Source organism: Marmota monax, unplaced genomic scaffold, assembly GCF_021218885.2.
Source record: "Marmota monax isolate L192 unplaced genomic scaffold, Marmota_monax_Labrador192_F-V1.1 WCK01_AAM20220418_F8-fsc00187, whole genome shotgun sequence".
Classification (NCBI taxonomy): domain Eukaryota; kingdom Metazoa; phylum Chordata; class Mammalia; order Rodentia; family Sciuridae; genus Marmota; species Marmota monax.
The window spans coordinates 3519612-3536838 of NW_026694837.1; the positions used below are offsets into that span (position 1 = coordinate 3519612).

The window sequence follows — 17227 nt, forward strand, 5'->3', positions numbered from 1 at the left end:
GGTACCAGGGATTGAACCCAGGGGCACTTAATCACTGAGCCTCATCCCTAGCCCCTATTTTGTATTTTATTTAGAGACAGAGTCTCAGTGAGTTTCTTAGCACCTCACCGTTGCTGAGGCTGGCTTTGAACTTGCGATCCTCCTTAGGATCTTAGCCGCTGGGATTATAGGCATGTGCCACCGTGCTTGGCTTCCCCAGCCCTTTTTATATTTTGTTTAGAGACAGGGTCTCACTGAATTGCTTAGAGCCTCGCTAAGTTGCTGAGGCTGACTTTGAATTCGCAATCCTCCTGCCTCAGCCTCCTGAGCTGCAGGGATTACAGGCATGATCCACAGCACCTGGCTACACTATCTTTGTTTATACTCCAGTAACAGAAGTTTAATCTGTTAGATCAAGTATGGTCTTTTGTTGTTGTTTTACTTTGCATTTCCTTGCATATTACTTAGGTTGAGGATCTTTTCCAGATTGTTGGACTTTCCAAGTTTTCTGGTTATGATTTGGTCTGTCTGACCTGTTCTTGCCTATTTTCCCAGATGATTGATTATTTCCCCCCTGCATTGGGACCTCCTGCATGCTGGGGAAGCACTATACCACTGAGCCACACCCCAGCCCTACTGTTCACCTTTTGATTGTGAATTTGTAGAATTTAAACAATTTTTAGCATATTAATAACTCCATTTTGTATGTTACAAATGTTTTGTCACAGGGCTGGGGGTGTGGCTCAAGCGGTAGCGCGCTCGCCTGGCATGCGTGCGGCCCGGGTTCGATCCTCAGCACCACATACAAACAAAGATGTTGTGTCCGCCGAGAATTAAAATAAATAAAAAAAAAAAAAAAAAAAAAAGAATATCAATGACCAAAAAAAAAAAAATTTAAAAAAAACAAACGTTTTGTCACAATCTGTCATCTCTGTCTGAACTTGACTTTGTCTTGCCCCACAGGAAGTTTTAAGTTGGAAGGGGACTGGCTGAAAATTTATTTCTGGGGAGACATAATCTCAGCCAGCCATCTAGGTACATCCCATTTTTCTGGCTGGCTTTAGCCTTTTTGTTCCTGACTCTCCACACTGAACCCAGAGCTCTCTGGTCCAGCATGTACATGAAGGCTTCTTTTGGCCATGTTCTGAGTCCGGCATGGTTTTATCTAATGGGATGAACCTGGTTAAAGAGATTAGCAAGATGTCTTGTGACTCCCACTTTTAATCTGCAGTGTTCAGGCTACTGTTTGGCTGGGAAGGGTGCTACAGAAACGACGCCCCAGACTTGCCCCCGCTACCATTACTGAGTTAACGGGGGTCCCAGGATAGGGAGCCCAACATGGGCAACCCCCAGAGCAGCTCCCTTCAGCTTGGGCAATCTGCACCCTTCTCAAGGCCCTGAGTGGTCAGTCCCTGGGCTCACTCAGGTTAAGAGTGGGAGCTGTGCTGCAGGAGGCTATCTGGACAGCATTTGGCAAGGATGGCACTGCTGAAAGTCAAATTTGACCAGAAGAAGCGGGTCAAGTTGGCCCAAGGGCTCTGGCTCATGAACTGGCTCTCCGTGTTGGCTGGCATCATCGTCTTCAGCTTAGGGCTATTTCTGAAGATTGAACTCCGGAAGAGAAGTGATGTGATGGATAATTCAGAGAGCCATTTTGTGCCCAACTCCTTGATAGCGGTGGGGATGTTGTCCTGTGTCTTCAACTCTCTGGCTGGCAAGATCTGCTATGATGCTCTGGACCCTGCCAAGTATGCCAAGTGGAAGCCCTGGCTGAAGCCATACCTGGCCGTCTGTGTCCTCTTCAACATTGCCCTCTTCCTTGTGGCTCTCTGCTGTTTTCTGTTGCGGGGCTCATTGGAGAGCACCCTGGACCAAGGGCTCAGGAATGGCATGAAGTACTATCGGGACACAGACACCCCTGGCAGGTGTTTCATGAAGAAGACCATGGACTTGCTGCAGATCGAGTTCAAATGTTGCGGCAACAGTGGCTTTCGGGACTGGTTTGAGATTCAGTGGATCAGCAACCGCTACCTGGACCTTTCCTCTAAAGAAGTCAAGGAGTGAGTAGTCTCTAGTCCTGGGGCCAGGTCTATGTGGGGACACTGAGGCCCAGGCCTCTGACTCCCCACCCCATCCAGTCCCTTTTCCTCTACATTGGGTATATAACTTATTAGTATGTTATGAAGGGGCATCAGGTTGGATCACATGAAATTGCCATTATCCTAGCCCCTTTGGTCTGTGAAAATGGCAACTCCATGCAGTTCAACCTAATGTTTGGCTGAGGTGGAAGGATGGTGTCAAATTATATAAGCTGCTTGAATAAGAATCCCCAGGAGGGAGATATAGTCAGGTATGTGTGTACGCTTCCTATTGCAGGAATGGGGTCATTCATGGTTCACATACATTGAGACATTTGGTACTTGTTTCTTTAATCAAAGGAGGTGGATTCAGTCCCAGAAGTTTAAAATTTCTGATAAATTCCCTAGCTTTCCAATTTTGAACCCTGAGCATCCACTCCCAAGGCATTGTTCTTAGACATGGTGGAATCTAATCAATACCATTTTCTTTATGGGTACGGAGCAGAGGATGGGAGCAGTCAGAGCTAGGCTGTAGTTCTGGCTTGAGGCCTTGGGCAAGTCACTTGCTTCTGTGGGTCCTCGATTACTCATCTTTCAAATAATGCAGGTGCTCTTGGAGCTCACCTCTCAGCTCTATGCAGAGCCTGGCATCCAGCAAATGCTCATGAAATGCCTGCTGGTGTTTACTTCTGAAATCATGATAGCACAATACACTCAAGTATTTCTAAGGTATTCTTGGCATATATAAAAAGGAAATCCTGCAGGGGCCGAGGGGAGGTGATGGTGAGAAAGAATCTCAGCATGTGTGTTCGCAAAGACAACCTGTGTACTGACTCCAGTGGATGGCTCTTCCCAGAAGACTCACTGTGGTGGGTCTGGAGTAACTGTCCAGGGAAGGCAGCCTTCCCTGAGCCCCTGGCTCCCCTTCATATCTTTTGTCCAACTCTCTATTATGCTATTTATATAAATGGTTATTCAAGTGGTTTTCCATCTGAGTAAGTCTGGGGGACTTGAACATGAGGCCTGGGGCACACCAGCAGTGGGACATGACTGAAGTCCAAGTAACACGACTGGCTTCAGAGGGCTGAGTTAGCTCCCCACAGGTGGAAGGAAAGTCAGAGTGAAGGTCACTGCTTGGGATTTTGTTTTCTCTGTGGGTGGAGATTACTGCTACAAATCCCTAGAGGAGAGGATTGTAACCGGCTCTGTCCTTCCTAGATGACAGGTCCACAGGGACAGCATAAGGTGGCATGATTTGCATAAGTCACCTAGGAGGTTGTGAAGCCAGAGGGAGAAGCAGAATTCCTGGGGAGTGTGAGAGGCCAATGGCAGAACCAGCTTTTATGAGCAGATATTTGTTTTCCGAATAGGGTCAGTCTCCTGAGACATATAAAAATGGCTCTGTAGCCCCAAGTCCCTTTTTGTTCAAGTGGAGAAGTCACCCAGGTTGCTCTCAGTGACCAATGGATCTGAAATTTCAGGCAAATATTTAGCTTACTCAAAACTACCTCAACGCCCTATACCAACTTGTTAGAGTGAAATTATCCTGACTCCATTGACTTGGACAAAAATCTCTCTATTACCCATACACAAAAATATGATGATGATAATATTGAGAGGAACAAAAACAGGAAAGGAAATTCAAACAAGATTCTCACCAGCAACTAATGGATGGCTTTGATTTTTTCACATTTCAGTCTAGTCTTGTTAGCAGTGACATAATAACATAGTGTAATCATAGTATAAATGCAATTGAGTATTCCATTCTGTTATCTGATTACATAACATTTGCATAATGTTTACAATGATCCTGTTTAATGGTTGTATACTGTTTCACTGCATGAATGTGCACCCTTAGGCATTTAGATTATTCTTATTTGTGTCTATTTTAAGTATCTTTGAGTCCTGTGCTTCTGTCTCTGTTCTCTTATTTCCCTTTGGCTAAATTTCCAGGAAGGAAGTGTACCTGTTGGCTTTCTCTTTCTACAAAGCTGGTCTTAAGACACAATTGTATAACTTACATCTCTTTCTCCTTTATAAAATTTCCAATGATGTTACACTATAGAGGAACTAATAGTGCTTCTAAGAGTATACCCTGATATGCTCACTGGTGCACAGACTCTTAAATTAATGGCGTAGTAGGCAGTGCCCAGGAGGGGAGTGAGGCTTAATGGAGTTGTAACTGCCTGGGGCCAACATCCTGGATCCAGTACTGAGCACAGCTCTTACCTGTGGTGGGAAAAACTAGGGAAGGAAGGAATGAGAAAGCAGAGTGACACTTACTTTCACTGCAAGGGATACTAAATTTTTTTACCTTCATATTTTGATTCCTTCATTTAGGAAGATTAATAAGTTTATGGAACAAAGCTGGCTCCCAAAAATACTCTCTAGAAAAATAAAAATTCTATTTACCTTTTGACATCTCAACACTGAAAAGCTGTAAACATTTATCTGTCTCTGGAATTTCTCAGTAGTATGCTCATCCTAGGATTCTGATGAAAAAGAGGTGGGGCCCCGTGGGAGGCAGGGAGAGGAAGCAGTTATCATCCACTAAGATTTTTTTAGGAGGATTTCTCCTTTTTCCTTTTCTTACCAAATCTGGACATGCCAGCAAAAAGGCTGGAGTGAGCCTCATGTCCCTGAGGACTTCAGGGACGTCCAGGAGCGTTCTGACCAGGAGTGGCAGGCTGGTCAGAGGGCTGCTAGTCTGGATAATATGCACATGCAGCCTCGTAGGAGCTGGTGCTGCCTGTGGGCTGTGTGATTTCTGGTCATTTCAAGCTCTGTCACTGGAGCAGCTCTGTGCAAGGTGCACCTAGCCGGACCAGGATAGGGAAGGCTGAGTTGGGCACGTGCCAGCATTCCTGGTCCAGCTCCTGACAGGGAAGCTGGGTTCCTGTACCTGGGCTCTCCAGGAACCAAGGATGGAGCATGAGGCCTCAGAAAGCACAGAGAGGTGGGTAGTTTTTGAAAATTTTCCCAAGGGATTGGAGGATGAATGTTTGTTCACTGACTGGCAGAAACTTCAAATTATTCAAGCTGCTTTGGTGGGGGGGTTTTCATCTTTCTCTCTTCTTCCTGATTTTCTTTTTTCTTTTTTTTAAATATATATTTTTTAGTTGTTTTTTTTTTAGATGGACACAATATCTTTATTTTACATTTATGTGGTGCTGAGGATCAAACCCAGTGCCTCGTGTATGCTACGTGAGTGCTCTACCACTGAGCCACAACCCCAGCCCTTCTTCCTGATTTTCTATGGCTTGTTCTCTATTTCCCTCCCCAAAGAAACAGTGAGTGGGTGGGCAGAGAAAATACAGGATTAAAAAACATCTATGTGGCACACACCTGTAATTCCAGCAGCTTGGGAGGCTGAGGCAGGAGGATTGCGAGTTCAAAGCCTGCCTCAGCAATTTAGTGAGGCTCAGGAAGCTGAGACATCAAGAGGATCGTGAGTTCAAAGCCAGCCTCAGCAAGGCAATAAGCAACTCACTGAGACCCCGTCTCTAAATAAAATACAAAAAAGGGCTGGGGATGTTGCTCAGTGATTAAGTGTCCCTATGTTCAATCCCGAGTACCAAACAAAACCCAACCAAAACCAAAAAAAAAAAATATGGATTCTGACTGGATTCTAGTGCTCTGTGCCAGGTCTCAGATAATCACAAGGTGGTCTCATGGCTTCTGGGGAATGGCAAATAGGGTAGTCATCATGCTTTAACATTCTGTGTTTCCCTCCTTCCCCAGGCTGGTGGGCCTGACTGGGCCGGGAAAAGGAGGCATTGTCTCAGATGTAATTGGTGGAGGCCCTCAGAGGAGTCCAGAGACAATGCCTCTGCTGGGGCCTGAGTTCTCAGAGCCAGAAGGATCTGTAGTTCTCAAACTGTGGGTTTTTTTTTTTTTTTGGTATCAGGGATGGAACCCAGGGGCACTCAACCCTGAGCCACATCCCTACTCCTTTTCTGTATTTTATTTAGAGATGGGGTCTCACTGAGTTGCTTAGGGCCTTGCTGAGTTGCTGAAACTGGCTTTGAACTTGAGATCCTCCTGCCTCAGCCTCCCAAGCTGCTGGGATTACAGGCGTGCATCACCACACCTAGCTTCAACCTTCGTTTTTTTGTTTTTCCAGTACTTGGGGTTATCCAGGCCTCACACATATTAGGTAAGCACTCTCCCACTGCTCTACACATCTAGCATTTTTTATTTTGAGACAGTCTTGCTAAGTTTCTGAGACTGGCCTTGAACTTCTGATCCTCTTGCTTCAGCCTCCAGAGTAGCTAGGATCTCAGGTGTGTGCCACGCACCTGACTTCAATCAGTACTTCTTTCATTTTATGGCTGTGTCTTCTCCATCAGACTGGGACTCCTTCAGAGAGAAGCCCAGTTGAGCACAGGGAAGGTGGGCCAAACTTGATGGAGGTAGGTTTTCCCTGGGCCTCCAGCTGCTCACATCTCTGGAATACCCCCACTGCTCAGAAGCATTGCCTTGTTTATGCGGGGCCTGCCCTCCTTCCAACCACAGATTAAGGCCTGCCCTCCTTCCAACCACAGATTAAGACAAAGCCAGGCAGAGAAGAGCTACTTAGGTGATGAGCTGGCTATTTATAAACAGCAAGTATTTCCCAGGCTACATTTTTTTTCTCTGCTTGGGGGTCACCAGAGTTTATAGAGTCTTGACTAAGATAAGGCCTGTGTATTAGCTTACTCCCCACACACAAGCCACAAAGAGCCTGGACAAATCATCACATCAGAGTTTTTTCCAGAGAAATAAACAATTTAGTAGATGCACCAACAAATCAATAAGGGAAGACATATGGAAATGAATGGGAAGGAAAGAGGTCATAGGAGTATAACTAACAGTGAGTCAACCCCAACCTAGGCTAGCTGAGTGGCAGCTGGGGAACCTTGGCAACTTGCTTGACCTTTCTGAGCCTCTTGTCCCATCTGAGAACTGAGAATATAAGTGTGGAGATGTGGTGCAGATATAGGTGTACACATGGAGCACTTGGAATACAGTAAGGTCTTAGTATTTCCTTTAAGATTGTTTTTTTGAGTAGTCACTAGACATAAAGAATTGCAAGTATCAAGGGAAGACACAGGAGGAGGCGGCACAGCCTCATCCTCAGAGAACCCCAGTCGGAGGAGACACAGCCCTGTCCTGTTGAGACCAGCAGGGCGACTTGTTCACTGGGGTTGGGGAGGTAAGGTGGGAGACCAGGCTGTCCAGAAGGCCAATACGCAGACTAAAGGCAGCTCAGAGCCTCTGCTGGCCTCACCCTAGGTCTGCAGGCCTGGCCCTCATTTCACATACATGTGTAAAATGTGTGAAATGTATAAGGCAGGTGTGCAGGGTTTACCCCAGTTTAGAGACACCAGGAGGGCACATAAGGATCAAAATAAGGATAGATGATGTCTCAAAATAAGGATAGGTGATGGTGGTTAGGAAATGGTTGCCAGGACAGGGAGCAGGCAGAGGGAACTTGTGCTTTCCTAGGAAATTTTTTTTTTTTTTTTTTTTTGGTGCCAGGGATTGAACTCAGGGGCACTTGGCACTTAGCTACATCCCCAGACCTATTTTGTATTTTATTTAGAGTCAGGGTCTCACTGAGTTGCTCAGTGCCTTGCTAAATTGCTGCTAAATTGCTGAGGCTGGCTTTGAACTCTTGATCCTCCTGCCTCAGCCTCCTGAGCTGCTGTATTACAGGTGTGCACCACTGCACCTGGCGCTTTCCCTAAGAATTTAACCAGAAAAGCCAATAGGCAGGAAGGCCCTGAGAGGCATGAAAACTGAGGCAATGTGGAAACCAGCGGCCACCTGCTATTGACTGGTCTCTAAATGACTTACTGAGTGGCTCTGGGGGAGGTTCTCCCCTTCTCTGAATCCCACTTCCTCCTTTGTAGAACAAGCTGTCCAGATGGTTCTAAGTGGAGAGAAGCCTGAACTTCCTGAGGGCCTAGGGAATGCCAAGCCTGGTCAAATGTGTTCCTTGCATCACTGAGAGGTGATGATCATCTGGCCTCACATGGTCCACAGAAGTCAAGCCCCACAGCTTACCTTTGGGACTCAAAGGTCTGCTCTCTGGCACACCTATGCCTGTCCATGGAGACAACTGAGGATATCTACAGGGTTTTCTGTGCTAGGGAGAGGGCTCCAGGGACATGCAGGTCAGGAAGAGGGGTGAACAGATTGGCGTTGGAAACTCCCAGCCCTGAGGAAGGTAAGCTGGACTTCGGGGTGGGGTGGAGGGAGCATTTTAGATGTTCAGTGTTCCCAGAACTTCTGGCTCCTTAAAACATGGGTGGGAGCCCCAAGCTGAAGGCCTTGCCAACACCCTTCCAGTCACATTCTCAAAGGTACCCCCTGCCTGGGCCAGGTGCGCAGCTCTTGGACTCCTGTAGGAAGTGAAGCAAGTCCTGGTGTCTGCTCTCTCTACAAACATGGAGCTGTCAGGGAGACAGGAACAAGTGAGAACTTAAGCAGAGGGTGGCCTCCATCAGCCAGCAAGTATCTCACAGCACCTGCATCCTACTGGGCTGGAGCTCTGCACTAGGCCGACCTCAGTGAGAATCCCACACGGCAGCTGTCCTTAAAGACCAGAAACTACAGCTGTAGAACTTATGCCACCAGCTCATAAGTGACTGCACCGCTGGGATGTGTGGTCTGTTCTGATCATACCTGATGCAAGCTGCCCAGGCACATGTGCTGCCTGGGATGGCTCCTGCTCTGCCACTACCCGTGGAGCCAGCCTTTGCAAAGGAGCTCATGTTTATTGTGCACCTCCTCCACACCAGGCACCCTTGAAGCACTTCAAACAACCTTGTATCAACTCGTTTTAGATTAAGAAACTGAGGCAGGGAGAGGTTAATGAACTTATCCAGAAGAATAGAGCTGGACTGAGAGCCAGAGTCAAACCCAGATGCTCTTATCCCTGTTTACATCACCGTGCCACCTAGAGCCACCCATTCTCCAGACAGAGGGTCTTGCCCACACATGAAGAAAAGGTCAGGGCTGCAGGCCATGTGGAAATATGATCACCGTGGCCCAGGCCACCATGCAGCCTTCCTAAAGTCTTAATTGTCATAGATGGAAGTCAAAGGCAGTTCACAGAAAAGGGACAACAAGTGGGTCATAAACATATGAAAAGATGTTCAACTTCTCTCATAATGAGAAGGTAATATTTTTCTTCTATTATGTTGGCAAAGTTCAAAAGCCAGACCTGTGTGGGTATAGCCATGGAAGGCCAGCTCTCACAAGCAAGGTTGTTAGCCCCCTAAAGGGAGAAATATGGGAGAGAGCTGGCAGAATCACTCTTTGATGCAGAAATGTCTCATCTAGAAATTTATTGTTAGATATATTCACAACAAGTACTGTGACCCATGTCCGTGTTTGCATTAACAGGAGAATGGGAGAAACCCAAACTGCTGTCAGTAGGGAATTGAACAGAAACCCTGTGGGTTATTTTCAGGACAAAAATTCAGGACAATTTCCAATGGCAGGTGTGAAAAGACTTCTAAGAAACTACTAAGGGAAAAAGGAAATGTTCAAGGCATTATGTATACAATGTTACCATTCAGGTTAACAAACAAACAGGAAAAATACCATTTGCAGAGTCTCTGGTTGGTTGTCCATGCGTGAAGCCTCTCTGGGTGGACAGACAAAGCTGGCCACAGTGGTGGGACCTGGAGGCTGAGAGACAGGGAGGGAGAAGTGTTTTGTATTAAAGATATTTTATTTAGAAGCTAAACAGGGGGGGCTGAGGTTGTGGCTCAGTGGTGGAGTGCTTGCCTAGCAAATGTGAGGCACTGAGTTCAATTCTCAGTACCACATATAAACAAATAAATAAATGGAGGTCCATCAATAACTAATAAATTTTTTTTTAAAAAAGAAGCTAAACATGGACATCTTTTTGAAGAGTGCAATCACCATTTTCAATGAACATTGTTAAAAATAATGTCTGTTTTAAAAAATAGCATGCTTTCTATTCTTGTGTTTCAAAAATCTATTGCTATTAAGTAATGAATAGCTCACAGGCAGCTTTTTCACTTGAGACAAAATGTACACAGTTGAGTGTGCAAGTATTGTGTATAGCTGGATGCATTACACATTCAGGTCGGGCAGAACAAACCCAGCCTGCTTGAGTGCAGGTGAGTGCTTTCACCATAAAGATTCCTTTTGAATTGGGAACCTGTGTGAATATGTGTTATGCTTTAAACAGCTGCACATAGAATAGAGAAATGTAAAAGTGTATGGAGCCCTGCCTGTCGGCCTGGAGAGCCAAGGTTGCAGCCACATCTTTCAGATGAGTAAGGAGCCCTCATCTGGCTAGAGATGGAATTCACAGACAGTGAAGGGTGCCTGCCTCAGGTCTCAACTCCTTGCCTCTGCACAGGCCCAGAGCAGACCTTCTGGAACCTTCTCGTTGGAAGGGTCTTTGGTTAGGAGTGACCTTTCAGAGAAAGATAAAGTTGGTGAGAGATTTAGGGATTAAACTCTGATGGTTGCCAGCAAGAACCTTGTCCATGATCACTACCTATCTTTTCTAGCAACCTGGCAGGGGTCCCAAGAATTATTGCAGGTGGGGGCCTGACAGCAGAGTGAATAGGTGAATTTCTACATTTCCTCAACACTTACGTCTTGGTTTACTATCTATTTCCACCTTCTAGAGCATAAGCTCTAAAAAGGCATGGGCATGGGCTATGTGCTTACTGTTCTTTCTAAAGTGTCCAGGACTGCAGCCAATACATAGCGGCTACAGAGCAAATATTTATCAGGTGAGCAAGGGAAGGAAGGAAGGAATGAAGGGAGGGAGGGAGGGAGGAAGGAAGGAAGGAAGGAAGGAAGGAAGGAAGGAAGGAGCAAGCCAGGTTTTTAGAGGCAGGGGATGAGAGGAACTGGCACCTGGTGAAAAGTCTGGGAAGCCTGAGTCAAGTTCTCTGTTTCTCCTCCAGTCGCATCAAGAGCAATGTGGATGGGCGGTACCTGGTGGATGGTGTCCCTTTCAGCTGCTGCAACCCCAACTCACCACGGCCCTGCATCCAGTACCAGCTTACCAACAACTCAGCCCACTACAGCTATGATCACCAGACTGAGGAGCTCAACCTTTGGCTACATGGCTGCAGGGCTGCCCTGCTGAGCTACTATGATGGCCTCATGAACTCCATGGGTGCTGCCACACTCCTTGTCTGGTTCTTTGAGGTAGGCCTCAGGCCAGCCGCTGGCGAGAAGGAGCTCCCAGCCTCATTTGGGTTTAATGGGGGTGGAGTCAGGCCTGGAGAGTGCATTTTCCTCCACAGCACCAGCTTTGGCCTGGCTGTGGGTCACAGCACTGAGCTTGCATCCCATGTCTCTGCTTCATTTAATTTCTTTACCATCACTTTTTTTTTAATATTTATTTTTTAGTTGTAGTTAGACACAATACCTTTATTTTATTTATTTATTTTTATGTGGTGCTGAGGATCGAACCCAGGGCCTCACACGTGTTAGGTGAGTGCTCTACCATTGAGCCACAACCCCAGCCCATCCCATCACTTTTTGAAAACTTAAAAAAAAAAAAAATTTATTTTTATTTATTTATTTATTTTTATGTGGTGCTGAGGATCGAACACAGTGCCTCACACATGTGAGGCAAGTGCTCTACCATTGAGCCACAACCCCAGCCCTTTCCCAGCACTTTAAAAAAAATATATAGAGGTGATATTCACAGAACATAAAATTTCATTTTAAAGTGTACATTTAATTGGCATTTAGTATATCACAATATACTACCATCTAGTTCCCAAACCTTTCTATCACCCCAAAGAAAACCTCATGTCCATTCAGCAGTCACTCTTTATTCTCCCACATCTCCTGCCTCTGCTAACTATCAGTCTGTTCTGTGCCTATGGATTTACCTGTTTTGGACATTTCACATAAACGGACCCATATAATATGAAAGCTTTTGTGTTTGGTTTCTTTTACTTAGCATGTTTTGGAAGTTAATATTGTCCTTTCACTTTTTGAGATCTTGGACTGCTGTTCAACCTCCCTCTGATATAGGGATACAACACCTAGCTTTGGAGACTGTTGGGAGGCAACATGTACAGCAGTATGTATGTTAGGGGTGTTTGGTAAATGGGAACTGTTTGGGATTGTGTTTCTTCAGATTCTGATCACCATTCACATGTTAATGTAGTTCTTAGATCTTAAAAATATCAGCAAGCCCCTAGTTAATGTTTTGAAGTCTTCACTGAAGAGAATGCTCAGACAATAAACATGTTGGGCACTGTTCTAGGTGCTGACCAAGGGCATGACTGGGAGACAAGGTGGTGGCAGTGGGGGTGCAGTAGGGACTCAGGATGCCTACTTTGAGTTTCTCTGATAGCAGAAAACCCAGACTCCAAAAATCCAAACATAAAAAGCCAGAAACATTAGGTAGGAAAGCTTTTTACATCAGAATTTCTTTGAAGGATTCTTTTTAAGTCATTCTTCCAGTACTATGGAAATTATAGGGTATATCTACTGTGTCTGTGGCTGCTACACACCTTTTTAAATTCACTATATGAAACTAGAGGGTGACTATACTGCCCAGGAAGGCTTTATTAATTAATTTATTTTTGGCACTAGAGATTGAACACAGGGATGCTTTATTTATTTATTTAAAATATTTTTATTAGTTGTTCATGGATCTTTATTTTATTTATTTATTTATATGTGGTGCTGAGAATTGAACCCAGTGCCTCGCACATGCTAGGCAAGCGCTCTTCCACTGAGCCACAACCCCAGCCCCACGGGGATGCTTTAGTACTGAGCTACACCCCTTTTTATTTTTATTATTATTTTTTTTGTTTTGAGAGATAGAAATATTTATTTTTTAGTGTTTTCAGTGGATAAAACATCTTTGTTTGTATGTGGTGCTGAGGATCGAACCCAGGCTGCACGCATGCCAGGCTAGCATACTACGGATTGAGCCACATCCCCAGCCCCACCCTTTTTTATTTTTAGTTTTGAGACAGGGTATCTCACTAAGTTGCTTAGGGCTGTCCTAAATTGCTGGGTCTGGCCTTGAACTTTCAATCCTTCTGCCTGAGTCACTAGGACTAGAGGCATGTACCACCACTGTGCTCAGCAGCAAGACTTCTTTGTGGTTTTTTTTTTTTGGTGGGGTACTGGGGATGGAACTCAGGGGCACTCAACCACTAAGCCATATCCCCAGCCCTGCTTTCTATTTTTATTTAGAGACAAACTGGGTCTCACTGAGTTGCTTAGCATCTCATGTTTGCTGAGGCCAGCTTTGAACTCATGAACCTCCTGCTTCAGCCTCCCCAGCCGCTGGGATTACAGGCTTGCACCACCACATCCAGCTTTTTCTTTTCTTTTCTTTTTTTAAAATATTTTTCTTAGTTGTAGATAGACACAATATTTTCATTTATTTATTTCTATGTGGTGCAGAGGATCGTAAACAGGGCCTCAAGCGTGTGAGGCAAGCACTCTACCACTGAGCTACAGCCCCAGCTCCACAGCAAGGCTTCTTTTGATATCAAGGTCAACAGCATATTCATGACCATTTAGTTTTGGGGTCTTTTTGTTTGTCCTGCCTCCTGAGACAGTGTCTTGGGAACGAGTAGGTAGACCGAGGAGAGTAGCTTATTGCTAGAAGTTTAGATGGTTAGGATCCCGCAGAGCTCATGAAAAGATTAAAAGGACAAAGCAGTCAGTTGGGAAGTGGAGTCCCACTGGCTGCCTCTCAGCTTACCTCCCTTGTAAGATCCTACTGACCACACAAAATGAGGGCCAGCACATCGTGTGCAGGGAGTGAATGGCCCCAATTTCCTCCAGGCCTTTTGTGATTAGAGATATGATGAACACGAAGGTGGCAAAGATAATGATGGGATTTCTGACCTTCACCTTGACCCCTATGCTTCACAATCCAGTCAGGAGATGACATTATACTTATGAACAAAGGGAGGACCATAACCAAGGGCAAAATTCATAATGCAGTGGGTGTTCTATAGGAAAGCAGGAAGGTATCAGTGTGGACGCACTCAGCATGAGGATTTCCTGGAGGAGGTGACTTTTTCCATTGTGAAAATATTCCATTAAACCTTCAACTGACAATAATAACAAAAGTTAAAACTCTATCACTTACTTACTAGTCATTATAAATTATCCCCAGAGCATTCATCAGCAGGTATTTACTGAGACCCCACCATTACCTAGGGTATTCTAGGAGCTGAGGCACTGGGTGAACAGAGCCATCAGGGCCAGCCCTGCCCTCAAGGAGCAGCCTAGTCTTCTCACAGTGTGCCCTGACACACAGGAAGCAGAAGAGTACAAATCAGGCATTTGTGTAGAAATATGTGACCAATGGAATATGTCACTGGAAAAGCAAAAACAGTACTTACCAAGCTAATCACAGATGACACTCCTATTTGTCCTGCCATGGGCCAGCATTGTGCACTATACAGATACCAAGGCACCACAGCATCCATGTGAGGCAGGTGCCATTGCATCTGGAAACCTGCAAACCAGAGGAATAAGTCCTGGTTTCCTAGTCACATGACTTGTGAAGTGCCACGGCTGGGGTTCTAACCCAGGCGTTTGGCACCAATGTCTGCCACATCCAAATGACCCATTACTAGCATCCATTCATTGCCACACTAATCAAAATAACAGTAATAAAGAGAAACCACACATCCTATTGTTTGCTGAAAAGGTGTCTTTTGACATTCAATGATTACCAAACACTCAATACATGCCAAGGAATGTGCTAGGAATGGGGTGGAGGGCATCATGGTAAAGTAACCCAGGACTGAGGGAGTAGCAAGGGAGCTCTCCAAGGGTTGAAGCTGAATTAATGGTAAGGTGAATGTTTTGGGAAGAGAACAATGAATGGTACAGACCCAGAGGGGAGAAAGGATTTGGTGTGGATTAGAGGCAGACACATTGAGCCAGGGTGCCCCCTCAGTTTGAGCACTACTCCGGGAGGCACAGACTGGTGGAAAACCCATGGTTTCCTTCTAGCCCAACTCCTAGCTCCTGCCCCTCATTCCTGTCTTCTCTCTTCACCAGGTAACTGTCACAGTTGGGCTGCGCTATCTGCATACAGCACTGGAAGGTGTATCCAATCCCGAGGACCCTGAGTGTGAGAGTGAGGGCTGGCTGCTGGAGAAGAGCATACCTGAGACCTGGAAGGCCTTTCTGGAGAGCTTGAAAAAGCTGGGCAAGGGCAACCAGGTGGAAGCTGAGGGTGCAGATGCAGGCCAGGCCCCTGAGGCTGGCTGATGGCCCTTGCCCTGCCCCTCCTGAACACGGAGTAGTGGACTCCAGGAAATGCGGATTCCTCCCTTGTCCAACTGAAAGTCTGATCTCCCAAGAAGGCTGGCCACCTCTCAGAGACTCTTGTCTCTGGGAGACAAGAAGTTTAGGGTCCCCAAAGTGTGTGGCAAACACTTTTTGAATGACTCCAAATGTGAATAAATGAGGCCCAGCAGGCTCCCTGCCCTGGGATGTGCCCTTATGATGGACTCACGGCCTCTCTGGTGATGACTAGCCAGGATTTATGCTTCTCCTAGCACATTAATCCAGTCTCAACATCTTTAGGTATTGACCACACCTGAGTGCTGCTCCTCCTTTAGTTTGGCTGTTATGAGCTCCAAGTTGCTTTATTTTAAATCCAAAGCATCACTTGATGCATACAGGAATCTGAAGAATATAATGGCCGTTTTGGGGGTGGGGTGGGGGTGTAGATAATGGGGATTGAACCCAGGGCACTTACCCACTGAGCCACATTCCTAGCCCTTTTTATATTTTATTTATAGACAGGGACTCACTGAGTTGCTTAGGGCCTCATTAAGTTTCTGAGGCTGGCTTTGAACTCAATCCTCCTGCCGAAGCCTCCTGAGCCGCTGGGATTACAGGTGTATGCCACTACGACCAGCTTTTTTTTTTTTTAATGCCAAGATTGACAGGTCATTTTGTTGTTTAATGCCAGAAGGTGGGGGAGAGTTACCCTTTTCTAAGGGTATTAGACTCTCCAAAGCATTGATTCCTCTATATAGGAATTCAGTCGTGGGGCAAAAGAATTTTGAGGTAGGAGCTTATTTCCCACCAAAAACACACTGAAAGGCCTGCTTTTCTGTTACATTCCCATGCTCTATCACTTAGACCAAGTAAATCATGGGCTGTCAGCATGTTCCAGCAATACCCTAAAGTGCTAAATGAATACCTGCAGCTCATCCCTAGGAAGTCCTGGTTTAGGTTACTGCCCTGCTGTGAAAGAGGAGCAATTATCAGACAAGAATTCACCCCTTTGGAGGTCAGGCCTCACCTTCTGGTGGACCCGGGGACACCTGTACAGGTGGCTGTGACATCCCCCATGGACCAATATAGTGGAGGGCAAGGAGTCGTCTGGGAGTTTCTCCCCCAATATCCATCCTGCAAAGCAATATTTTTGGAATGTTTCTGCATCAAAGATTCTTTGAGAAGCCAATATTCCTGAGCTAGCACTTGTATAAGAAGGGTTCACTTGCTTTAGGAAACAGGAAAGCTTCAGGGAAAGGAGAGCACAATTTTACTGGCATTCCAGACCCCTGGGGAACCTGATCACAGAAGGGCCCAGCATAATTCTGCTAGTTGGATAAACATTCAAGATAGTTTATTCCTACCTGGCTAGAGATCAAAGCCAGGAGGTAGAAGACAGAGGGGAACAGCCTTTAACTTACCTCTGCTGTGACCAAGAAATGGTGTTGGTAATAGGTTACTTTGGACCCAGTCGGGGTTTATTCTAGGAACTTTAGTATAGAGACTAAGATTACTGGTGCTGTCTGAGCTATGTCTGGGATTCAATTCTCTCAGATCAGAAGATGTTTGGACACCCTGTCAAATTTTGGTTCCAGGCTTACATAGATATAAGTTTGAGACCAAGGAAGGATCCACTCTGAAAACACTGAGTCAGCCAGCCATCTCTGGTGAGGGCCCTTGAGCTCTGGAGCTCCCAGCTGTCTCTCAGGAGTGCCGAGAACCATCATGAAACTGCTGTTCTAGGCCCATATATGTATCTATGCTGTCAACAGCTGTGTAACATATTAAAAACTATGGTACAAATTGTGCTTTGTTAAACGACTATCTTAACTCATCAATAGCAGGTATGCCAGAATACCCAACACTAGTTAGCATTCATTAAAGAATACAAGAGGTTA

The 17227-nt window shown here is 45.7% G+C and overlaps 1 protein-coding gene across 1 annotated transcript; it reads left to right on the plus strand.

Moving 5' to 3' along the window:
- Positions 1 to 1458: 1458 nt before the first annotated feature.
- Prph2 (peripherin 2) lies at positions 1459 to 15311 on the plus strand. Its single transcript, XM_046426260.1, has 3 exons — positions 1459 to 2039; positions 11000 to 11246; positions 15099 to 15311. The coding sequence occupies exons 1-3, from the start codon at positions 1459 to 1461 to the stop codon at positions 15309 to 15311; spliced, it is 1041 nt and encodes a 346-aa protein (XP_046282216.1).
- Positions 15312 to 17227: the final 1916 nt, after the last annotated feature.

Bases quoted from the DNA above. Each gene is read 5' to 3' on its own strand.
- Prph2 (XM_046426260.1), top strand. From the start codon at position 1,459: ATGGCACTGCTGAAAGTCAAATTTGACCAGAAGAAGCGGGTCAAGTTG. The intron at 2,040-10,999 runs GTGAGTAGTCTC...TTTCTCCTCCAG, and splicing joins TCCTCTAAAGAAGTCAAGGA to TCGCATCAAGAGCAATGTGG. The intron at 11,247-15,098 runs GTAGGCCTCAGG...TCTCTTCACCAG, and splicing joins TCCTTGTCTGGTTCTTTGAG to GTAACTGTCACAGTTGGGCT.